Below are 25,253 nucleotides of genomic sequence, written 5' to 3' on the forward strand. Positions count from 1 at the left end.
GGGAGGAAGTGTGGCCTCCTTCCGCGCCTTATTTATGAAGGTTTATGCCTGGAAAAAGGTGTAAACCTGGCAAAAATTCACACTGGAGCAGGTGTAAGGTATTGCCCCCCAAAAGTTGTAAAATTACCAATATTATAGGAAATGCAGTTCCCCCCCCCCCCTGGACTTACTGCTGCATGAAGGCTTCACTTCCTTGATAAAATGGTCATGTCACAGCCCGCTGGAACTCCCAGAGCTGGCTGGTGGCTGCTTGAGAGGATAACAAGGGGATGCTCATTGTCCCGGCTCTGTCCACTCTTGCTCACTCCGCCACTTTCACCCCTCTCTCCCCGCCGCAGGGGGCTCTGCTGCTGCTCTCCCCCAGCTTGAGGACCTCTCACCCTGCGTGCCCGCTCCCCATCCTGCTCGGATGTCCCCTGGGCGATGGCAAATTTGGACAACCTGGCACTGTGTTTGCACAGCTGCTACTGTCTCTCTCTCGCTGGCCAGGGGATGTGAGGAGTGGAGTCCCTGCAGGGGAGAGAGGCAGCGGCAGAATGAGCTAGAGGAGACAGAGCTGGGACACACTAAATATCTCCCTGCCATAATCCTCTCAAGCAGCCACCACACAGCCAGCTCTGGGAGTTCCAGCAGGTCATGACGTCACGTGCAGTAGGAAGTGCAGGGAAAAAAGCACTTTATGTGCATTTCCCGTAATAAGTGTATATTGGTATTTTTGTATAACTTTTTTTTTTGGGGGGGGGGGGGGTGCAATACAATATTATTTTAATTTTTTGCTGGACTTCAATTAGAATGTCATTTTTTTTCCCAGTAATTCAATTCAAAAAGTGACCTCATATATTCTATAGAGTTATTACATACAGAGTGAACAGTAAACCAGGTATTGGTACTTTTGGCAGTGTGGACAAGTGCCAAATCCTGCTGGAAGATGAAAATTCCATCTCCAAAAATATTTTTAGCACAGGGAAGCATGAAGTGCTCTAAAATTTCCTGGTAGACGGCAGCATTGACTTTGGTGTTGATGAAACACAGTGAACCTACACCAGCAGATGACATGGCTTCCCAAACCATCAATGATTCTGGAATCTTTACACTAGACCTCAAGCAGCTTGGATTGTGTGCGCCTTCACTCTTCCTCCAGACTCTGGGACCTTAATCTCCAAATGAAATGAAAAATTTACTTTCATCTGAAATCAGCACCTTGGACCACTGATCAACAGTCCAGTTCTTCTTTTCCTTGGCCCAGATAAGATGCTTCTGGTGTTTATTGGTCCAGGGGTGGCTTGACACGTGGAATGCAACACTTGTAGCCAATGTCCTGCAGACGTCTGTATGTGGTGGCTTTTGAAGCACTGACTCCAGCAGCAGTCTATTCTGTGAATCTCTCCCAAATTTTTGAATGGCATTTTTGTTACAATCCTGTTAGGACTGCGGTTCTCCAGGTTGCTTGTGCATTTTTTTCTACCAACTTTCCATTAATATGCTTTGATACAGCACTCTGAGAACAGCCAGCTTCTTTAGCAATGAACTTGTGGCTTACCCTCCTTGTGGAATGTGTGAATGACTGCCTTCTGGACATCTGTCAAGTCAGCAATCTTCCCCATGATTGTGTTGCATACTGAACCAGACCAAGGGTGCGTTCACCCATACAGGATCTGCAGCAGATTTGATGGCGTAGATTTGAAGTTGCAGATTTAATGCAAAGTAACTCTGGGCCATCTAATCTGCTGCAGATCCTGTACGTGTGAATGCTCCCTAAGGGACCTTTTATAACACTTAAAAAGCCACTGCAGGTGTTTTGGGTTAATAAAATTTTCTGAAATACTGACTTTTGGGATTTTCTTGTCTGTAATCCATAATCATCAACTTTAACAAATGCTTGAAAAAGTTCACTCTATGTAATGACTCTATAGAATATATGAGGTTCCTTTTTGAATTGAAATACTGAAAAAAAATTTGTTCGAAAAAAATTTTGTTCTAATTTATTGCAAACCACTGTATGTATTTGTGTGAAAGTAGATGATTATCCCTGATATTTTATATCTAATGGGCACCCAGAATACATCTTTTTATATTGTGTTGTCTGTGTTTCTTCAACAGGTCCTACACACGGAGTAGAAGACAGATGCCGTGTGTAAATAAGGAGTGCCAGTTTGGGTTTGTGTCAGACCGAGATGAGGAGCAACGAAGTCTAGAAGAAGCAATAACTTATTATGAAATTGAGGAAGGAGATGAATCGCCGTTCCCTCCCTTATCTGTAAGCATTTCTGCATGTTACTGCAAATGTGTATATACAGTGTGAGTCTAGTCTACGGACACACTTTATTTTAGAAATGAATGGTGAAAAACATGTGTAAAGCATAGTTTAAAAGATATGCTTTTCCAATGTGAAGCATCTAGCATGTCAGAAGACCAGAATTGTCTCATAAATTGCTTGCCACAAGCAGATTTGCAATATCTGATGTTTAAAAATTATCAGCACAGCAAATTACAACAACCGGGAACATTCCCTGTGATGCATGGCTATTTGACATGTTCAAGGTGTTGTCAGTGGTGCTGGACACATTAAGTTCTATGTTGCCTTTTTAACCACAAAAGATTGATTTGGGACAACCCTGGTATTCTCTGATTTGTTACATGACCAGCTTCCCATGGTAGTGGTGTTCTGGACATAGCCTAAAAATGATGCCCCCTCGTCCATTACTTGCTGGGGTATTCAGAGATGTCATTTTCCCTTTCATTTCTTAAATAAAGGGTGTCCTGAGATTTTTGACCCTGAATATTGCTAGCCTAAAAAGTGCCTGATCACCCTCAAACAAAAACAAGTAGTCTCTTCTCAAGCTATGGTGTACTATCATTGGGCATAACTCTATCCTATCCATATCTGCTGCCTTTTTTTTTTTTTTTTTAAGATTTATGAAATATTACAAATAGAGATGAGCAAACATACAGTAAAAAATGAAGTGAATTGCTTTGTTAGATCAGCAATCTGCTTATCATCTGGCTGCTTTTGAAGTCTGTGCTGCTCCACTCCAGGTGCCTGGAAAAGCTGGATCGAGTCCTGGGAAACTTCTCCGAGGACTGGATCCAGCTATCCAGGAACCCAGGGCAGAGCAGATTGCCAAGCTTACAAAGCGATTTACTTCATTTGTACTGTAAGGGTCCATTTACACACAAAGATTATCTGACCAATTATTCACCAAAGATTTGAAGCCAAAGCCAGGAATGGATTTGAAAAGGAGAAATCTCAGGCTTTCCTTTATGACCTGATCTCTGTTTAGTCTGTTTCTGGCTTAGGCTTCAAATCTTTGGCAGATCAACTGTCAGATAATCTTTTTGTGTAAATGGATCTGCTCATCTCTAATTACAAATGCTTTAAACAAAAAACGGTAACAGCAAGGAATAAAGTGTGGCACGTAACATGTTATGAGCTATTGTATTGATATAAAACCACACAAATTACCACACATATATTCTCCTCATGTTATCCGGATTCAAAAAGTCCTGGTAATGATCTGTGTTTCAGAATCCGGGAAGTCCAATGGTTCCTACTCCAGCTTTTTGGGTTGCAAGGAGCAGTCCTGGACCCATTGGCCCTGTCAAGCAGAAGTTGAATTCATCAGAGGAAGAGATGGATGAACCAAGCGATAATGGTAACATTATCTTTTATGGTTTTGACTGGTTTAACTGTGAGGTGATTAACTTGGTGCTTTGTTGATTCCTTTCTCTGTTTTCCTGCAGAGTAAGACCACTACAGTAGCATTAAATTGAACTCTATTTTTTGGGGGCTAAAATACTTTGGCTGCATGTTTGAAATATTACTAGGTTAACACTGTGTTAATGGGGTTAATGTCTTATAACTGAAGGTTAGTTTTTCACAGTACTTTGCAATTAAAGGGGTTATCCAGCGCTACAAAAACATGGCCACTTTTCCCCCTCTCTTGTCTCCAGTTCAGGTGTGGTTTGTAATTAAGCTCCATTTACTTCCATGAAACTGAGTTCCCACACCCCACCCAATCTGGAAACGAGAGGGGGAAAAGTGGCCATGTTTTTGTAGCGCTGGATAACCCCTTTAACCCCTTGCCGCAAAATGACGTTCCTGGAACGTCATGTAAAGCAGGTAGTTCCCGCAACATGACGTTCCAGGAACGTCATGGCTTCCCTGCCTCCCCCCGCTGTCCCTATAGAAGATCGGGCAGCAGGAGGATGCTATGTCACACAGCATCCCCCTGCTGCCTCTGCCCGGAGGGGAGCCGCGCTCCCCCCGGGCAGTTAACCCCATAAACGCCGCGGTCAATGCGACCGCAGCGTCTATGGGGAGATCGGGCGATCGGGCGGCGGGGGGAGGCTGCAGCACGTTGCCTCCCCCCACCGCCACAACTAGTGTGTCCCCCGGCCCCCTCCCCTTGTCCCCCGATACCGGAGATCACCGCTATTACCGTTATAGCGGTGATCTCCGGTACCGGGAATTACCGGCGCCGCCGAGAGCTTTCATCTCCCCCCACCGTGAATCCACGGTGGGGGGAGATGAAAAATATCCCCTCAGACCCCAGATCAGCCCCCCGATCAGACCCCAGATCCCCGTACCCGGGCGGCCATCAGATCCAAGATGGCCGCCCCCATCCCTGCGATGTTTGTTCGCAGGGATGGATATAAAATAATGATCAAAGCCCCATGCTCTCCGCCACCGGAGGTAGCGGAGAGCATGGGGCAGTGATCGGGGACCCCCCCGTGTGGTCCCGGAGCAGGCGATCGGCGGTATATACTATATACCGCCGATCGCCTGTTCCCAGTGCTGCCCGGCACTTTTTATCCCCTGTCACCATAAATCATTGGTGACAGGGGATAAAAACTGTCACTGTGCCCCCCCCCCAAGTCGCCCCCCACCCCCCCAGTCACCCCCGTCCCCCAGTCACCCCCCCTTCCCCATATACTCACCGGATCCTGGAGCTCCGTCCTCCTCGACGTCCTGACTGCTTCTGATGTGCGCATGCGCGTCAGAAGCAGTTAGCTCTGAAAATTTAAAGTGACAGAGACCAATTTGGTCTCTGTCACTAAACTATGATTACTGTGATAGAAAATATCACAGTAATCATAGTAATACAGTGAAAATGAAAGTGAAAAAAGAACAAGTGAAAAAGTGTAAATGTGAAAAAGTGAAAAACATACAAACAAAATAAAACACACTTTTTATTATAGTAATAATTGCGGTTTACTCCCAGATTACCCGTAACCACCGCAGGTTGCCCGTATCCGCCCCAGTTTGCCCGTAACCGCCGCAGGTAGCCCGTAAACACGCCAGATTACATGTAACCACCGCACGTTGCCCCTGACCACCGCACGTTGCCCCTGACCACCGCACGTTGCCCCTGACCACCGCACGTTGCCCCTGACCACCGCACGTTGCCCCTGACCACCGCACGTTGCCCCTGACCACCGCACGTTGCCCCTGACCACCGCACGTTGCCCCTGACCACCGCACGTTGCCCCTGACCACCGCACGTTGCCCCTGACCACCGCACGTTGCCCCTGACCACCGCACGTTGCCCCTGACCACCGCACGTTGCCCCTGACCACCGCACGTTGCCCCTGACCACCGCACGTTGCCCCTGACCACCGCACGTTGCCCCTGACCACCGCACGTTGCCCCTGACCACCGCACGTTGCCCCTGACCACCGCACGTTGCCCCTGACCACCGCACGTTGCCCCTGACCACCGCACGTTGCCCCTGACCACCGCACGTTGCCCCTGACCACCGCACGTTGCCCCTGACCACCGCACGTTGCCCCTGACCACCGCACGTTGCCCCTGACCACCGCACGTTGCCCCTGACCACCGCACGTTGCCCCTGACCACCGCACGTTGCCCCTGACCACCGCACGTTGCCCCTGACCACCGCACGTTGCCCCTGACCACCGCACGTTGCCCCTGACCACCGCACGTTGCCCCTGACCACCGCACGTTGCCCCTGACCACCGCACGTTGCCCCTGACCACCGCACGTTGCCCCTGACCACCGCACGTTGCCCCTGACCACCGCACGTTGCCCCTGACCACCGCACGTTGCCCCTGACCACCGCACGTTGCCCCTGACCACCGCACGTTGCCCCTGACCACCGCACGTTGCCCCTGACCACAGCACGTTGCCCCTGACCACAGCACGTTGCCCCTGACCACAGCACGTTGCCCCTGACCACAGCACGTTGCCCCTGACCACAGCACGTTGCCCCTGACCACAGCACGTTGCCCCTGACCACAGCACGTTGCCCCTGACCACAGCACGTTGCCCCTGACCACAGCACGTTGCCCCTGACCACCGCACGTTGCCCCTGACCACCGCACGTTGCCCCTGACCACCGCACGTTGCCCCTGACCACCGCACGTTGCCCCTGACCACCGCACGTTGCCCCTGACCACCGCACGTTGCCCCTGACCACCGCACGTTGCCCCTGACCACCGCACGTTGCCCCTGACCACCGCACGTTGCCCCTGACCACCGCACGTTGCCCCTGACCACCGCACGTTGCCCCTGACCACCGCACGTTGCCCCTGACCACCGCACGTTGCCCCTGACCACCGCACGTTGCCCCTGACCACCGCACGTTGCCCCTGACCACCGCACGTTGCCCCTGACCACCGCACGTTGCCCCTGACCACCGCACGTTGCCCCTGACCACCGCACGTTGCCCCTGACCACCGCACGTTGCCCCTGACCACCGCACGTTGCCCCTGACCACCGCACGTTGCCCCTGACCACCGCACGTTGCCCCTGACCACCGCACGTTGCCCCTGACCACCGCACGTTGCCCCTGACCACCGCACGTTGCCCCTGACCACCGCACGTTGCCCCTGACCACCGCACGTTGCCCCTGACCACCGCACGTTGCCCCTGACCACCGCACGTTGCCCCTGACCACCGCACGTTGCCCCTGACCACCGCACGTTGCCCCTGACCACCGCACGTTGCCCCTGACCACCGCACGTTGCCCCTGACCACCGCACGTTGCCCCTGACCACCGCACGTTGCCCCTGACCACCGCACGTTGCCCCTGACCACCGCACGTTGCCCCTGACCACCGCACGTTGCCCCTGACCACCGCACGTTGCCCCTGACCACCGCACGTTGCCCCTGACCACCGCACGTTGCCCCTGACCACCGCACGTTGCCCCTGACCACCGCACGTTGCCCCTGACCACCGCACGTTGCCCCTGACCACCGCACGTTGCCCCTGACCACCGCACGTTGCCCCTGACCACCGCACGTTGCCCCTGACCACCGCACATTACAGGTATCATCCCAGATTACCTATAAGCACTTCAGTTTATCCGTTACCACCCCGCGTTGCCCGTAACCACCCCACGTTGCCCGTGACCACCCCACGTTGCCCGTGACCACCCCACGTTGCCCGTGACCACCCCACGTTGCCCGTGACCACCCCACATTACCTGTAATCTCATTTTTTATTGTATTTTAGTAACTGCGCTATTCTTATAACTATTACTAGCTGCGGTTTTGCTCCAGCAAATTGGCGCTCCCTTCCTTCTGAGCCCTGCTGTGAGCCCATACAGTGGTTTATGCCCACATATGGGGTACCGTTGTACTCAGGAGAACCTGCGTTACAGATTTTGGGGTACGTTTTCTCTCCTGTTCCTCGTGAAATTAAGAAATTTTTAACTAAACAAACATATTATTGGAAAAATTCGAGTTTTTCATTTTTACTGTCTTATTTTGAATACTTTCCTCTAATACCTGTGGGGTCAAACCGCTCACTGCACCCCAAGATGAATTCTTTCAGGGGTGTACTTTCCTAAATGGGGTGACTTTTGCTGGGGTTCTATTCTTCTGACACTACAGGGGCGCTGCAAACGCACCTGGCACTCAGAAACTTCTTCGTAAAAATCTGCACTGAAAATGCTAATTGGCGCTCCTTCCCCTCTGAGCCCGGCTGGGTGCCCATACAGTGGTTTATGCCCACATATGGGGTACCGTTCTACTCAGGGGAACCTACGTTACAGATTTGGGCATGCAGCTTCTCCCCTGTTACTAGTGAAATTGAGAAATTTCAAACTAAACGAACATATTATTGGAAAAATTCTAGTTTTTCAATTTTACTGTCTTATTTTGAATACTTTCCTCTAATACCTTTGGGGTCAAAATGGTCACCACACCCCAAGATGAATTATTTGAGGGGTGTACTTTCCAAAATGGGTGGACTTTTGGGGGGGTTCTCTTCTGCTGACACTACAGGGGCTCTGCAAACACACCTGGCGCTCAGAAACTTCTTCAGCAAAATCTGAACTGAAAATGCTAATTTGCGCTCCCTTCTTTCTGAGCCCTCCTGTGTGGCGATACAGTGGTTTATGCCCACATATGGGGTACCGTTGTATTCAGGAGAACCTTCTTTACAAATTTGGGGGTACTTTTTTCTCTTGTTCCTCGTGAAATTGAGAAATTTCAAACTAAACAAACATATTATAGGAAAAATTCAAGTTTTTCATTTTTACTGTCTAATTTTTAATACTTTCCTCTAATACCTGTGGGGTCAAAATGGTCACCACACACCAAGACGAATTCTTTGAGGGGTGCACTTTCCAAAATGGGGTGACTTTTGGGGGGTTTCTCTTCTGCGGACACTACAGGGGCACTGCAAATGCACCTGGCGCTCAGAAACTTCTTCAGCAAAATCTGCATTGAAAAAGCTAATTGGCGCTCCTTTACTTCTGAGCCCTGCTGTGTGCCCATACAGTGGTTTACGCCCACATATGGGGTACCGTTGTATTCAGGAGAACCTTCTTTACAAATTTTGGGGTACTTTTTTTCTCTTGTTCCTCGTGAAATTGAGAAATTTCAAACTAAACAAACATATTATAGGAAAAATTCAAGTTTTTCATTTTTACTGTCTAATTTTTAATACTTTCCTCTAATACCTGTGGGGTCAAAATGGTCACCACACACCAAGACGAATTCTTTGAGGGGTGCACTTTCCAAAATGGGGTGACTTTTGGGGGGTTTCTCTTCTGCGGACACTACAGGGGCACTGCAAATGCACCTGGCGCTCAGAAACTTCTTCAGCAAAATCTGCATTGAAAAAGCTAATTGGCGCTCCTTTACTTCTGAGCCCTGCTGTGTGCCCATACAGTGGTTTACGCCCACATATGGGGTACCGTTGTATTCAGGAGAACCTTCTTTACAAATTTTGGGGTACTTTTTTTCTCTTGTTCCTCGTGAAATTGAAAAAATTCAAACTAAACAAACATATTATTGGAAAAATTCGTGTTTTTCATTTTTACTGTGTAATTTTGAATACTTTCCTCTAATGCATGTGGGGTCAAAATGCTCATCCTACCCAAAGATGATTTCTTTGAGGGGTGTACTTTCGAAAATGGGGTGACTTTTGGGGGGATTCTATTCTGCGGACACTACAGGGGCTCTGCAAATGCACCTGGCGCTCAGAAACTTCTTCAGCAAAATCTGCATTAAAAAAGCTAATTGGCGCTCCTTTACTTCTGAGCCCTGCTGTGTGCCCATACAGTGGTTTACGCCCACTCAAGAGAACCTGCGTTACAAATTTTGGCATGCTTTTTTTCTCATGTTCCTTTTGAAAATGAGAAACTTTAATCTAAACGTATATATTATTTGAAAATTTAAATTTTCGATTTTTTTACTGCCTAATTGTGAATACTTTCCTCCAGCCCCTGTAGGGTTAAAATGCTCATTATACCCCTAGATTAATTCTTTAAGGTGTCTAGTTTCCAAAATGGGGTCACTTATGGGGGTTTCCAGTATACAAGCCTTCTAAATCCATTTAAAAAAAGAACTGGTCCCTAAAAAAAATCAGTTTTGGAAATTTTCACAAAATGTGATAATTTGCTCATAAATTTCTAAGCCCCGTAACACCCTAAAAAAGTAAAATATGTTTCCCAAATTATGCAAGAATAAAGAGGACATATTGGTAATGTGATTTAGTAACTAATTTATGTGCTATGACTTCCTTTTTTAGAAGCAGAGAATTTCAGAAGTTCATAAAATGCAAAATTTTCAAATGTTTCTTGATATTTTGATGTTTTTCACAAAAAATACACAAAGTAGTGACCAAATTTTGCTACTAATATAAAGTGTCATATGTGACGAAAAAACAATCTCAGAATCGCTAGCATACGTTAAAGCATCACTGAGCTATAAGAGCATAAAGTGAGACAGGTCAGATTTTGAAAAATGAGCCTGGTCATTAAGGCCAAAACAGGCTTTAGAGGCAAGGGGTTAATAACTGTGCATTTACTGTGTGACAAAGTATGGTTGAAAGACACACATGATCATTTAAATGGAACCTGTCACACTGGGGACGAGGGAAACCACACAACTCCGTAATAAAAATTTTAAAATTACCCTCTCAGTCCCGGTAATGCTTTGGATACTGTGTCCGCATTGCCAAGAAATCCCTGCTGCTTTTCTTTGTGCTTATTATGCTAATCAGCAGAGATGAGTCAAAGGTGATTTCCTATGGGTGTAAGACCCTCTCTGCTCATAATGACCAGAGAATGGTGCGGTTTTCCCTGGTCCCCAGCATGACCAGTTCCCTTTAACTTCAACCAGGGGATGAAACATTGCTATATGATTAAATAGCTATAATATATTTTTTGCAGGAGAGTATCATGGAGACTTCATTTATACTTCAGGTTAGTAAACTCTATTTTCTCATACTTGTTAGGGGACCGTGCACACACAGCAAAAGAGAGGGAAATTTGAAGTTGAGCCCGAGCCATGGACGCCACATGAAATTCTGCCTGTCCAATTGATTCAATGAGATGTCTTGTGTGTCTACGCTCAAAGAATTGACATGTCAAATTCCATAGAATGAATGGGACAGGTAGAATTTCATGTGACATTGGCTCTGCTAACTGAAACTTCAGGATGCATTTTATTTATTGCTTAATAAGAGACTTGCTGGGCCTGAAATTGCCCCCTGTAATAAGAGACCAGAAATGCCAAGCTCATGGCACTTTACCTAATTTATGCCACTTCCTTAGCAAAAATAGAGGACTGAAGGGGTTGTAAAAGTGGCAGCTTTTTGCTGTAGCCTGACTGCTTAGCAGGCAGGTCCTTGTGGGTACTAGGAGCATTAGAAGCAGCTGCAAGGGACCAGAAGAGAGGAGTATAGCATGTTTATTTTTACACCATCCCCAACCATGTAGCAAATTACTCTTGTCAGGACAAACACTGCAGACAGGTCTTTTAGAGTATCTAGTAGAGTTTTACTTTCCTTTTGAACAAATCTGTGAGTTAAATGGTAAGGGTATGTGCACACTGAGAGAAACATGCGAAGGACTTGAAAGAGATTCCGCCACTCATCCCCGCGCGCTGCCGCTTCACTCTCCGCCTGTGCCATAGACTCCATTCTCTGCACAGGTGAATTACGATGTCCACCCAAAGAATGAACCGGTTCATGGAGGATGTGAAAATGTGAACAAAGAAGAATTTGTGGCTTTTTTTTTTTTATAGCCATATATAACCAGTAGTGCCACCTTCATGTCTTTCCTCAGGTGATGCATTTGAAAATGCCTCTATGTATAGTGCAACAGAGTCCACTCAGAATCTGGTAATTATATTATCATTTGTTTGTTTATGTGCATCATAGTGGCACTTGTCAAGGGGAGGGATATATTAGGCAGCAAGTTAATTCTTGAAGTTGATCTGTTGTATCTTGGTGACCTTGTCAAGAGGTGAATTGTAACGGCTAGATGACTGGTTTCTTGTTCTGGAGATGCTCTTATCCTAAACTTTGCTTTGGGGATTGACCCTGTATTTAATGGTTATTTCTAACTAAAAGGACGATAACTGGTGAACCAGAAATTGGGTCAAATGGGCTGAAAGCTCAATGCTGTACACAAAGTGAAATTGTTTGGCTTAATCTCAGACATGCTGCTAGTTCTAGTTTGGGGTTTATTTACTTGTGCCAGTTATATTTATACATCGCTATATATCGCTATCTAACTTTTTACCTGCTTGTTGGTTTATTGAAATTGCACTTAGTTCCAGAGCTACTCAGTGGCTTTATTTGCACAACCAGTTGACTAAAATATTTGTGTGACTTGTGTTCTATAGTAACAAATATCAAAGTTGCATGCTAAAAATCCATCAGGGATGTTTTTTTGTTTTTTTTCTATTGTGTTATCACAGTAGTGCAATCAGTCAACCTCTTTTACTAGCAATGTGTGTGATGAGTGAAAGTCGCCATGTAATCCTAGCCTTATGGTGTCCATGATCGCTGTCCAATGTAACAGATTGTCATTTGTTTTACTTGCTACTGCTCTCTTTACAGTTAAATCTGGTTTCTATAATGCCTTGTTTACGCATCTAGTTTTTCCGGTTTATGAACATGAGTCTTACTCTTACAGTCTCTGCAGGATGAGATTTCCCATGCTGTGCCTAATCAAGAAGATGGTTCTTATAAGTTCACAGATCAGGTGAGTACATAATGTAAAACAAAAAATGGTGTTGGTGCTTAAAGGGTTTGTACAACAGGAAATTTTAAGGAGTTTTAAAAATAATTATAATTTACTAAACCTAGTATTACTCAATTCACTAATCCACTGCAGTTCTGAAGCTCGGAGTCCCTGCTGATCCTGCACTTCCTGGGTCGGTCTCTAGACGCAGGAAGTGGTTGGCTAGTGATTGGCTCAGTGGGCATTTTAAGCCATTTAATGTGAGACACAGCCAGGAACTTGGTGAGCACCAGAATGGCAGCAGTCAGGGATTAGGGTTTCTAACATGTCAAAACAACCTAATCAACCTGACGAGGATTTTCCTGAAAAACCTCCTTAAGCCAACAGGCATTTTAAATGTGTGGAAGTGACTTAGCAGTTGTATAAGCACCAGATACACAAACTACCCAAGATGACAGATCTTGTCTGCAGTGTTTGCATTCGCCTACGTTTGTGGTTTATCGGAATTCCACATTTTATACGCACCTTGCACTTAATTTCAGGTTACATCTGTTATATCTACCTCCTGTGTGAATTCTGCACCAGCAACAGTAATCTCTTCAAGTTCTAATGTGGGCGTTCAATCCACAGTCACCTCCACTGTCCTTCCACAGACTGCCGTGCAGCCAATTGTGGTATCACAGTCACCTACTGGACGGCCAGGTAATCATTTTATGTCAAAAACTGAATCAATCTCAATGAGAGAAATAAGAATGAGGAGGTAAAAAAATGGGAGATCTCTAGCCCTTTACACAGTTGAGAATTAAATGTTAGCATCACATGACTCTCCTTTCCTGTTTTTTTTTTTCTCCTGCAAGTTACAGTATTGGTTAAAGGGACATAAGGTAGAGATAAGTGAATTTAGAGTAATAACGTAGTGAAGAACTTTGTTACCTCTTTGTTTGTGTGTGTATATATATATCTATATATATATATCTATATACATCTATATATATATATCTATATATATATATCTATATATATATATATATATATATCTATATATCTATATATATATATATATATATATACCTAATCTATCTATCTATCTCTATCTATCTATCTATCTATCTATCTATCTATCTATCTATCTAATCTCTTTTGAGTTTGTTTTTGGTTTTTTTTCTTGCCCTGTTCCACCTGGCTCTGGAGAAATGGGGGACTGTACAATCCCTTTACCTCCTCCACCCTATTCTTGTGATCCTAGTGGCAACGATCTACCAAGAGGTAAACCTTTTTTAGAATTTTTTTTTGCTCTCTGCTGGTGGTTTAAAAAATGAATAACTATTCCTTGGGTTTTTTCTGTTTCAGACACAAAGGTGCTCCAGTATTACTTTAACCTAGGCTTACAAGTAAGTTTACTTTTAGAGTATGTGGTTCACATTTTTCACTTTCCTATGCTGCTTGGGTAAAATATTTAACATCTCCTACACTATGAAGTGTGTTTGTGTGTATATATATTTAGTGTGTGTGTATACATAATCTAGCAGCACAGTACCAATATCACAGATCAATGCTATGTTCGGCAATGCAAAAATTGGATGCAGCCCTAGGGCTGCCAGGAAAACATGTACAGCTAATGGTAGGGAATCAACTGCATTGTCCAAGTTATGATAGATGTGCTGGCGTACCTTTTTAAAAGCGGTGCTTTTCTGATAAATCATATTTTAATCCATGTGTGACAAAGTCAGAGGTGGGGACTAGGGTTCATGTGCCCTAGGTGTGCTACCTCACTGTGCATCTTTCCCGCTCCCCATACAACTTATTCCCTCTGAACCCGATTATTGCACACAGCCCAAGCTGCCCGATGTGCCTTTGTGAAGCAGTGAATGCACGTCAGGGTGTCAGAAGTCTCTTAAAACCAAAGTGTGTCTCTTTCCTATGCCACAAGATTTGCCTAGGGCTGAGTGGTGTAATCCAGACCGGGGCATTGTTGTGGAGGCTCTGTGGGCTCAGGGTCACTTGGGCATTTTTCATGGTAGCCTGGAGTGGCGTTGATATCCACTCCTGGTCGGACAGGCACCGCTTTCACAGTTTTAGATGACCCAAGTGTAACTTGGTTTGTTGGTGCAGAATGAGAGTCCCATAGCTTAAACAGAATAACATCCGTTTACTTGGTTTCTTCTGTGCAATACACAAAAAATAGAGCTTCAGTAACTGCAGGTGCAGGCAAAAGGGAAAAGAGGTAGTAACTGTAGAAGTGAGACTAGAAGAGCATCTAGAGAGCCCTGTCCAAGGTAGCTGTATACTTGGGATAGCGTAGTTGAGAGGAGAATAAGATACTCATACTCATACTCGCATATAGATCTTTCACTTGATCTGACCGCCTAATGGCATGAACTGTTGGGTTTCCCGTCCTATAAGGGAAGTATGAGGTCCCAGATCCCTGCACTGGGTGAAGCAGACTTTCTGAAACCCTTTAGAACAGCTGTGCATTACGCAGTAGAATATGTAGGCTAGTTGCAGCTTTGTTCTACTAGGGTCAGTGCTTAACTGGATATGGCCCTGTACTGTGTTGAGGGTATCCCTTGCGTGAACAAAGGTGGTCCTCAGAGTACATCCTTTCCTCCTGAGGGGTCTAGCACTGCATACTAGTGGTGGTTACTTGCTTAAGAAAGCTCTATCTTTGTCTTTCTCCAACTCCTAACAAAAGACCAAACAGAACCACAGAAACCCCCAACCAAAAACTAGCTCCAACTTAGCCTAGTTTAGGAACTGGCCCCTAACTAGCCTACTTAGTTCCCTTAGCTAGCCTGTGATTGGTGGGGCTGTATAGTACAAAAGAAAGGAGGGTGAGAATAGGACAGAAAAAGGAGGGAAACAGGCCTGCACCTGTAACAGGAGGAAAATGAACATGTTACATGAACAGTTTAACCCAATGCTTCCTGCAGCTGTGCATAAAATAAGGCATACAAGAACACAGTAGTGACACGTAGTGGGGAACACACAGCACAACATCTGACCATATCCCACTGTAGGAACCTAGAACGAGTTCCTTTACCCAGGTGCAACAAAAAGTTAGTGGCACACCTGTTCTGGGACAGTACACTACCATGAAAAGGGTGGGAGAGTAACACAGTAAGGTGTAGCACGCCTATGGCACAGAAACTGTAAGCCCTTTGTCTTTGATATTGATACAAGGCATGTCTACACATCCTTTATTACAACCAAATCTGCTTTAAAATGCATTTTTTAGATCCTGATGCACCCGCATATATTGGGCTCATAGTACAGTTTGTCTAAAACACATGACTACCTTTTGGAAGTGTCTTCTAGAATCCATTTACAAGTACTTTAGAAGGGGGGGACTTGGGAGAATTATCAGATAACGCCCCAACCTGATCTGAGCCTGCTGCATGATAGATGAATAAATTTACACCTGCTTTGGAGCACGTGTAGATTTTTGCAGTGATTTTTGCTTGCTAGCAGGTGTAAATCATGATAAATCAGGCGCGGGAGGGGACTGCACTGCTTCCACTCTGTTGTGCCCCCTACACTTACATTAAACAAGCAGGGCGTACATCGGTGAAAAAGCAAAGATCTTTGCACAAACCATAGAGTTCGTGCAAAAATATGCCTTTTTTTACAGCGTACACCTGGGCGCAGGATGAGAAATTCTTGTCATGGAAGCACAGGTTTTATGTAGAGACAAAGAGAACTCAATTTGTCACATAACTATAGAGCTGTACTGCCTGCCTGTCTATGGGCCAACCACAATCGTAGATTGAGGCCAGTGGAAATTCAAGAGCCTGGGCCGCATGATGGCCTGTCCGGACTTTTTTTTGCAGTTTGCAGTGAAATCTAGGGTCATGTGCATTATCCCATAGAATTCAATAGGTCCTATATTGTTGAGCAAACTGTCAATAATTTATGTTTGCAAGGAGCCTCAGTCAAATGTGAGTTGTACTTTCAATAATATACTGGTGACTGTTCATTTTTATCACTTTAACGTGCAAATTTTTTTTATTTGCTTAGTGTTATCATCAGAACTTCTGGCACTCCATGGTATATGTGCAACAAGTACCATCCCCACCACATGTTGAGCCATACCAAGGCTTTCCAGAACCTGTTCCCATAGTTGACCAATCTCTGCCTACAGTTTACAATGAGAGCCGGCCAGTCACACTAGAAGCAGGTGGTAAGTACAATTGGTGGTGACTAGGACTTAATTACACTATACACCTTGGACTTTGAAACTAAACACAAGTACTATTTGCGACTCCTACTTTGTCCTGCTGCTTTTCTGCTAGGTACTTTGGCTAACAGATTTGTTAACCTGCAATTGTATTTCTTGGTTGAAAGTATAGTTTAGTATTATTGTAGACAAACCTAAATCCCCAACTGCAACAGCAGGCCGATGGTCTAATGTGTAGGGGGGCTTCCTGTCTCTCGCCTAATGTCTGTTTTATTTCAACTGCCCGACTCTGATCAAAAGGAGTCTGGCAGCAGCTTACCCTTCGCTTTTGGAAAATCATGAACCTTTTCAAGGTATTGTTCCCTTTAAAGTAAGTGTCTCACTCCAACCAATGATTCTTAATACATGACTAGGAATGTATGCAAAGCCAGAGATCATATCAGCAGAAGAAGAGATTACCGAACTGTAGACAGCTTTTTCCGGGGGGTTGCCCCTCTGCCGTACAGAGCAGGGTGCAGACTGGCCAGTGAGAGACCTGTTGTCATGGTACCAAAGGGGTAATGTGATTTGGGTAAAAATATGCTGCAGAAACATTGCATACATGTGTGTCCTAGTTCAGAAACCACCATCAATTTGTTTTGTGGGTCTTCCTGGCTAAATAGTTCGGTATTTTCTGGTTAAGCAGTTCCCAGAATGCATTGCTGTCCAGCACAATCCTCCCACCACGCCCAGTCCTCTCCCACAGCACTCCTGCTAGTTCTCAGCTCAAAGCTGTTGCACAGCATCACATTTACTGCAGGCTATCCCCTGCATTTGCAGCAGAAGCACCTACAGTATCTGCTTACAGTCTGCGCCTTCTGTAGCATCATTCATTACAGCATGTAAACATACTGCACTGTCTGTGCAAATGTTGCAATAAATATATGTATTTGACAAGGAAATGATGTAGGCTGGAGGGATTGGTCAGGAATGGTGACATCACTCAAGGGGTGGGGTCAGAGCTCAGAAAGCAGATAGCACTAGGCCTCCTGATTTGTTTAGAGTGAGAGAGTTGGGCAGCTGTAGATTCATTTTGTTTGTAGTTCTATTATCAACTTCCTGTTAGGGGTGAATCACACCAAAAACACACTGAAGCAAGTACTATTGGTGATGACACTGTTAGTAAGTTATATATCTTGGAGTGATAGTTTTAATTAAATAAATTTCTCTGATACTAAAATAAAGTTTCTAGAGTTTTAAAGACACATGGAAACTTAAAGGGCAACTCTGGGCAAATTCTATTTTTTTAATATGTTATTTCATAAACAAAGTTAGAAAAATCAGGGAGGCTAATTTATTTATTGATTTTTAATCTAAAAGAAATCCTGAACCTGATCAATTACTGCAACGGGAGAGAGGCAGCAATAGAGCACAGTAAATGAGGAGAGTTCATCCCCTGCACGGGAGGGGACTGGTGTGATCGGGCAGCCTGGGAAGGGGAAGAGTTGCACTACTGTTCCTGGCTGTGGCACAGGAACGGCCCTGTTATAATTTTTAACATGTAATTTTGTACATATACTGCACCCCCTGCTGGACCCTTCAGGTATAGACCGGGTTGTGACGATTTGTGCATTTCCCATAGTTGGTGTACATTAGGAATTTGTCTAACTTTTTGCTTAGGAAATAACATATTATAATAGATTTTGGCTGGAGCTGTTCTTTAAGGTCCCCATACACCTTATATGTTTATCGGCTGTACTCGCGTCACCTAATAATTCTGTAGAGATGTTGTGTGTTATACTAAGGTCTGTTAACACTGGTTTCCTTTTATTGTAGGTCAGTTTTCAAATGTGGAATCTCTGCCTCCACCACCTGGCCAAGTATATTACCCTTTTATTCCTGACCCATATAACCAGCCTCCTTTAACTGGTTTTGATTCTTGTGTGTCTGTTGTGCCTACGTATCACTATGTAGGACCCTGGCATCCTATAAGCCCTCCTTACAGCAGTTCACCCCGAATTCATAACACTGTAAATCCTGGCCACATTCACCAAGTCAGTTACATAGCGGCACCACCACCTCCTACGCACTTTGTGCCTCAAACGATATGAGAGCCGGTGTTTTATCGGTAGGTTGGGCAAGGCTTTTCTTCATGTCTTTTAAAATGTGTATATAAATATTTTCTACTTAAATGGTTAAGCATTGGTAGCATCTGTGGTCTGAATCTGTAAGCTGCAATTCACATTCCAAACTTCTGATACTGTTAGATAGCTGTTAGGGCAAGGAGATATGTGGTACCTTTTTTTTTTTTTATAAATCCCATCTGTTCCTCCTGAACGTTCTCTGGTGCACAGTGTCAGAGGTTTTTCCAAGCCCTAGGGTGCAGAGGCTGTAACACCGCCTCCATACTCCCTTTCCCATCCTTGTTCTTGCTTGACTGGCAGCCAACTGGTAAGAGACCTGCTTTCAAATCTCACACCTGCCCACAATTTGTGTGCAAGATTTGAATGCATGGTATATGAATTGTACCATGTCAGCTGTCAGTTTAGAGAATTGAGTGACCACTGAGAGATTCATTTTTCAACAAACCATTTTTTGGGTTTATGTGGTGTTGCCTGGGTGATCTGGTGCTCAACAGCCGGGATGATATGTCGGTGGTTGAAATATAGCACAGCCAGTTAGGATGTAGTCATGACGCTAGTGCTAACTCTGCACACAGGTGTGATGGTATACCTGCTTTTAGTTTGTGCGGCTGGCCATATTGACCCCCAATGGTCGGTGACCTGCCAGGCTGTTATGAGTCCCTTGGGCTCTTATCACGGTGGTCCAGGTGGAGAGATGACCCACCTGGAATGTCTGAACCGCCGCCCACAGAAAGGGGAAAAAGACCCAAGAAGCCTGTGTAGACCCAAGAGTCCCAGGAGAATAAATAAACTTATCTTTACTGACAAGTCTTTTGTAGTACAGGACAATAGTGACTCCCGAGATACAAACTTAAGTTCACTAAATCTGTGCTGAGAAATGCTGACTTGCTGAGGTAGACTAGAGAAGTTCTGGTTTAGCTGAGTGCTAAATATAAGACAAGGGTTCAGAGGAGTGGATAGGAGTTTGCCGGGAGAGCCCCAACCCAGTTTAGTAATGTGCTCTGCTGTAACTTTGTGAGAAATACTTGAGAGAAGAATACTTGTACCCATGTGTCGCTAAACCACCTTCTGCCCTGCAGTGTCAGTTTACCCGTCCTATGAGGGTGACACAAGCCACAGTCTTGGTTACCTGAGTTGAGCGAAGTGTCAGTGTGTCCCAGTGTCACCTGCACTGCGAGAGAGTACAAAGACCTTGGATACAGCTGCTTTGCTCTATCCGGGTCAGTTCCTCTTCTTTAGGATACCGCCCTGCACTGTATAGAGGTTCATGGCGTGGATTGGGGTGTTCTGACTTGGCCTCAAGTGTTTAGAACTGCATCTTGACTGTAAGTGTAGCTTTTTGAAAAAGTGTCTCTGCGTTCTCCATACGTGTGTCCACTATCACAGCTGATCTGTCCCGGAAAGGGAACCTGGCAGAGCCAGGCTCCTGGCTAAGTACAGCAGGGATGCCTGATCTGCGTGTCTAGCTCCACTGAGTATCATAGAAGAACGAACTGTGTTCCCACACTTCCCCTCTCCTTGTGACTACTTCCTACAGGGTACGTGTAAGTCCCTGTGAGTGGTGGTAAAGAGTGTGGGGCACCATATATACACCGCTTCAGAACATGAAGCTGCTGGCAGCCTACTCCATTATGTGGATAGTTTACGGTCGGTGTATAGACTGCTTGTAGTAAATATATCATAAAAACAGAAACAAGGCACTTTAAAGTGGTTACTTTCAAATGAATGTAAAATGATTTATTGTCAGGTTGTCTCCCTCCCTCCCCCCAATCAAAAAAACAAACTATTTGTAGGTATAGCCAGGAGAAGCCCATTGCAGGTGCTGTTATGCAGTGTCTGCCTTTTCAGATGTGTCAACAGACTAAAAACTTAAAGCATAACTATAAAATATTTTGACCATTCAGTTTTAGTTAGCTTAGGTCATGAAAAGAATTTTTCCAATATACATTAATAACCTAAAATGAACAGTTTCTTAAATACATGAAGCATAAAGTCCCCTCAGAGCTGTGTTAGCCTCTGAGTTATTTCTGCATTCCTGCTAGACACGCCCCTCCCAGGAGATCCGTACAGAGTAGCACCTAGTGTATGGACTCTGACAGGAGGATCAGATAACAGCCCTGCAGAAACATTAACAAAACCTCCTCCCCCACCTCCTAGCAGCACGTTCTCCAGCCCTCCCCTCACAGAGATCACATAGCAGAGCTGAGGGTGTTGTGTGTGAGGAGCAGTGCAGGGGAGGAGCTGGATGGAGGGACAAGTACCCAGTGCTTCACCCAGGGGGGACATCCCAGCCATGACTCCAATGTGCTGCATGAGGGAAAGTGGGTGAGTCACTGAGGGGAGGACTAAAAGTCCCAGCACAACACAGCTGTAGTCCTTCCATAGTACATATAACATTCACTATCAGATGTCTGCAGCAGGTGCCCCCACCTCCATGGCTGATATTATTCTACAGTGTTATGAGAGCAGATGACTGTATCTAATCCCTCTGTGTGTGATACCATCTGCTGGGGCTCTGTATCTAATCTTACATTGTGATACAGTATGCTGGGGCTGTATCTAATCCCACTGTGTGTGATACCATCTGCTGGGGCTGTATCTGATCCTGCTATGTGTGATACATCTGCTAAGGTGGTGCTCAGTGAATGGAGGGACACAGCCAGGGAGATGAGGGATAGGCCACGCCCACTTCCTCTCAGCCAGGAGAAAAATTCATTTATTCTTCTGAGCCAAACAACTGGGGATATCTCAGCGAGCGTACACGCTATTAACACAGTTTAGAGCTCGTTTTAAAGGGTAACACGTGGGCTTTTTATTTGCAAAATTTCACCTTTTGGCTTCTTAAATTATAGTTACGCTTTAACTTGCCTAGCCCTGGTCCCTCTCTGCTCCCCTGTAGTTCCCATTCTTCCTTCATTTGCCCCTTTTGCTGCTTCCAAGACTAGAGCTGGGAGCAGGACCTGCCTACTCTGCAAATCATCCACACTCTTGTGGATGGATACCTGGCTCTGGTATTTACAGAATCCTTACAAGTCACCCCTCTGCTAGTTCCATCCCTGCAGGCATAGATGGCTAGTTCCATGTTTCAAGACTCTTAATTGAGGCTCCACAGGCTCTTTTGCATATATGTATTTCCCAGAAGGCAATGCACCTAGGGTTTTACTGTGTTGAGCGCTTTAGCCAGCAGCCTACAGTGTTGTCTTTAGGTAGTCTCCCTGAGGACAGTGATAGTTTTGCTGTGACTGACAGATGATATTCACTATATACACCTTTTGTTCTCTAAGAGAACACTGGAACACTCCGCTGTGCCAACGTTCCTTGGTATAGGGCAGGCAGGAGACACAGCTGATGGCCGAACAATTGTTTGGCTGTCTAATATTGAAAGTGTATGGGGCCTTGATAGGGCTGGGCGATAATGGCCTAAATTAATATTGCGGATTATCGTACATATTGCCGCGGTAACGATAAATTGAGCGATAATTATGACACGCCCCCTTTTGAAAACCACACCCATTTGAAACACGACGTTTCGGGTCTCCTATGCCATTTTCAAGTGGCACTTCGGAGACATAGGAGACGCCAAAACCCTGTGGTTTACTTATGAAGTTTGAATATAGCATATAGAGTAAAGAAATCGGCACTCACCCAGGATGAAAATGTCTTCTTTATTGTAATGAAAAATCCATTAAAAAGTTGCAGGGAGAGGGAGCTAGGCAATCAGGTCACAGCGACGCACGTTTCGTGTTCAGCTGAACACTTCCTCTAGCTGGTGATTGACAGCATCATGTTACACATCACATGATTATATACTCCACCCCTGGGTGACGTACAAAATGTAAAACAATGTAACTTCACAACACATTAAAAACATTAAAGGAACACGTGTAGCTCGTTTCTGTCGTTCAAGCCTAGTGGACCTAAGGCTTCAAAGTAGGATATGAGGTATGCTTCTCTCTGTAATAATTTAAGGTGTCTGTCTCCTCCCTCTTTGGGAATCCCGACCCTCTCCAAACCCGCAAACCGTAGAGTATTGCGATCCCCATCGTGTACTTCTCTCATGTGGGTTATCATTCTCACGGACCCTTTTCCTGTGACTAATGAATGGCAGTGTTCTCTATACCGTATGTTTAATTGTCTTTTTGTTTTGCCGATGTAGAAATACTGACAAGGGCAAAACAGAACATACACGACATATGTACTTCTGCATGTTATTAATTCTCTCACTCGCCACTCTTTACTCCCAATCTTTAGACAGTTAGCAGGAATAAATTTGCTACAGTGTGTGCAATTATGGCACTTTTTGTTCCCTTTAGGTAAACTTTTTTCAAGCCATGTCTCCTGTCTCTCTGCACTATTCTGCTCTCTCAATTTATCTGCTACTGTACGATTGCGTCTATATGTCACAATGGGTCTTGTGTTTGTTTTGTCATTGAGTGTTATATCACTTTGTAGAATGTACCAATATTTATTGATGGCGTTTTTTATGGCGCCGTTCATGGGTGTATTATCAAAAGAAAAACAAAATCTATCCATTTTTTCTTCTGTTTCTCTTTTCCTTCCCTTCATTAATTGTGCTCTATCTTTCTTTTCTGCTCTCACATAAGCTTTCTGTAAAATGTTTTTAGGGTACTCTCTTTCTTCCAGTCTAGTGAGTAGTTCTTTTGCTTGTTTCTGATAACCCTCTGGTTGGCTGTTCAGTCTCTTAAGTCTTAAGAGTTGTCCATACGGGATGGCCTTTTTTACTGTTAATGGATGCGAGCTCTTAAAATGTAATAAGGTATTGCTGGTGGTGGGCTTCCTATATCCTTCTGTAATTATTCTGTTCTGATTAATCCTCACCATTACATCCAAGAACTCCAGGCTCTGGTCACCAAAATTTCCTGTAAATGCCATGTTCATAGTGTTGGGGGAATTAAGGTACTGTAAAAAGTCCGAAAATTCAGACTGAGTGCCCTCCCACACTATGAACACGTCATCCATAAAGCGCAGGAATGTTTTAATATTCACACAGAAAGGATTACTGGCAGAGAATATATATCTTTTTTCAAAGATGGCCAGGAACATATTCGCGTAGGCACATGAAACTGGTGTGCCCATCGCGGTACCAACTTCTTATTGGTACCACTGATCGCCAAACCTAAAAGCATTATTACCTAAGACGAACAAAAGGGAATCACACACAAAGGAAATAAATTCATCCGACTTCTCTGTATCTCGTAAAAACTCCCCGATCGCCTGTACACCCGCATCATGGGGGATGCGGGTGTACAGGCTCTCGACATCAATGGAAGCTAGGTGGAATCCCTCCCTCCAAGGGACCTTTTCAAGTGCCTGAAGGAACTCACTAGTATCCTTGAGGTAAGTGGGGATAGTGGGCAACAGTGGGCGCAATAGCCAATCCATATATTTGGATAAGGCTTCAGTCGCCGAGCCGATCCCCGCGACAATAGGTCGTCCCGGGGGTCGGCTCAGCGACTTATGTATTTTAGGGAGGAAATACCATTTCGGTTTTCTGGCACATGTTGGTATAAGCTTTTCTGCCATTTTACTAGAAAGTAAGCCCTGCTCCACGGTCGTCCGTTACTTATGAAGTTTGCTGCACATCATTTTATGGAATAAATCCACACTTTCACATTTGTGCTACCATCAGAGTGCTGCAGAGTATTTTTTACTAGCTGATTTGATCCAAGGTCTAGGATTTGTCTGCTGGCACCCACAGTGCTGCCTATATTGTTTGCTATAGCTATCTATCGATCAACCTCTCTATCTATGATAGATAGATAATATATAGATATTAGAGAGAGCAGATATATTATAGATAGGACTCCTATCGATATATAATCTATCTTGTATCTATCTACGATCTGTATATCATCTATCTATAATATATCTCCTCTCTCATATCTATCTATATATCATCTATCTCCTATCTATATATCATCTATCGATCTAATATAGATATACACTCAGCGGCCACTTTATTAGGTACACCATGCTAGTAACGGGTTGGACCCCTTTTTGCCTTCAGAACTGCCTCAATTCTTCGTGGCATAGATTCAACAAGGTGCTGGAAGCATTCCTCAGAGATTTTGGTCCATATTGACATGATGGCATCACACAGTTGCCGCAGATTTGTCGGCTGCACATCCATGATGCCAATCTCCCGTTCCACCACATCCCAAAGATGCTCTATTGGATTGAGATCTGGTGACTGTGGAGGCCATTTGAGTACAGTGAACTCATTGTCATGTTCAAGAAACCAGTCTGAGGTGATTCTAGCTTTATGACATGGCGCATTATCCTGCTGAAAGTAGCCATCAGATGTTGGGTACATTGTGGTCATAAAGGGATGGACATGCTCAGCAACAATACTCAGGTAGGGTGTGGCATTGCAACGATGCTCAATTGGTACCAAGGGGCCCAAAGAGTGCCAAGAAAATATTCCCCACACCATGACACCACCACCACCAGCCTGAACCGTTGATACAAGGCAGGATGGATCCATGCTTTCA

The 25,253-nt window shown here is 45.0% G+C and overlaps 1 protein-coding gene and 1 long non-coding RNA gene across 2 annotated transcripts in view; one reads left to right on the top strand and one right to left on the bottom strand.

Annotated features, from left to right (window-relative positions):
* The window catches only part of LOC138765646 (uncharacterized), a 680,565-nt gene that overhangs the window by 211,220 nt on the left and 444,092 nt on the right, over positions 1-25,253 (bottom strand). The gene's annotated exons all lie outside the window — the stretch shown is intronic.
* Positions 1-25,253, top strand: part of LOC138802538 (UDP-N-acetylglucosamine transferase subunit ALG13-like) — a 51,187-nt gene that overhangs the window by 23,723 nt on the left and 2,211 nt on the right. Inside the window, exons 16-25 of the mRNA XM_069985955.1 lie at positions 2,101-2,257; positions 3,527-3,653; positions 10,645-10,677; positions 11,542-11,597; positions 12,397-12,465; positions 12,987-13,155; positions 13,627-13,710; positions 13,795-13,835; positions 16,459-16,621; positions 18,434-18,725. Of these exons, the coding sequence (XP_069842056.1) occupies positions 2,101-2,257; positions 3,527-3,653; positions 10,645-10,677; positions 11,542-11,597; positions 12,397-12,465; positions 12,987-13,155; positions 13,627-13,710; positions 13,795-13,835; positions 16,459-16,621; positions 18,434-18,708 (1,174 nt within the window). The 3' untranslated portion in view covers positions 18,709-18,725. The remainder of the gene's footprint in view (positions 1-2,100; positions 2,258-3,526; positions 3,654-10,644; positions 10,678-11,541; positions 11,598-12,396; positions 12,466-12,986; positions 13,156-13,626; positions 13,711-13,794; positions 13,836-16,458; positions 16,622-18,433; positions 18,726-25,253) is intronic.

The sequence above is a fragment of the Dendropsophus ebraccatus genome, chromosome 10 (genome assembly GCF_027789765.1).
Source record: "Dendropsophus ebraccatus isolate aDenEbr1 chromosome 10, aDenEbr1.pat, whole genome shotgun sequence".
Lineage (NCBI taxonomy): Eukaryota > Metazoa > Chordata > Amphibia > Anura > Hylidae > Dendropsophus > Dendropsophus ebraccatus.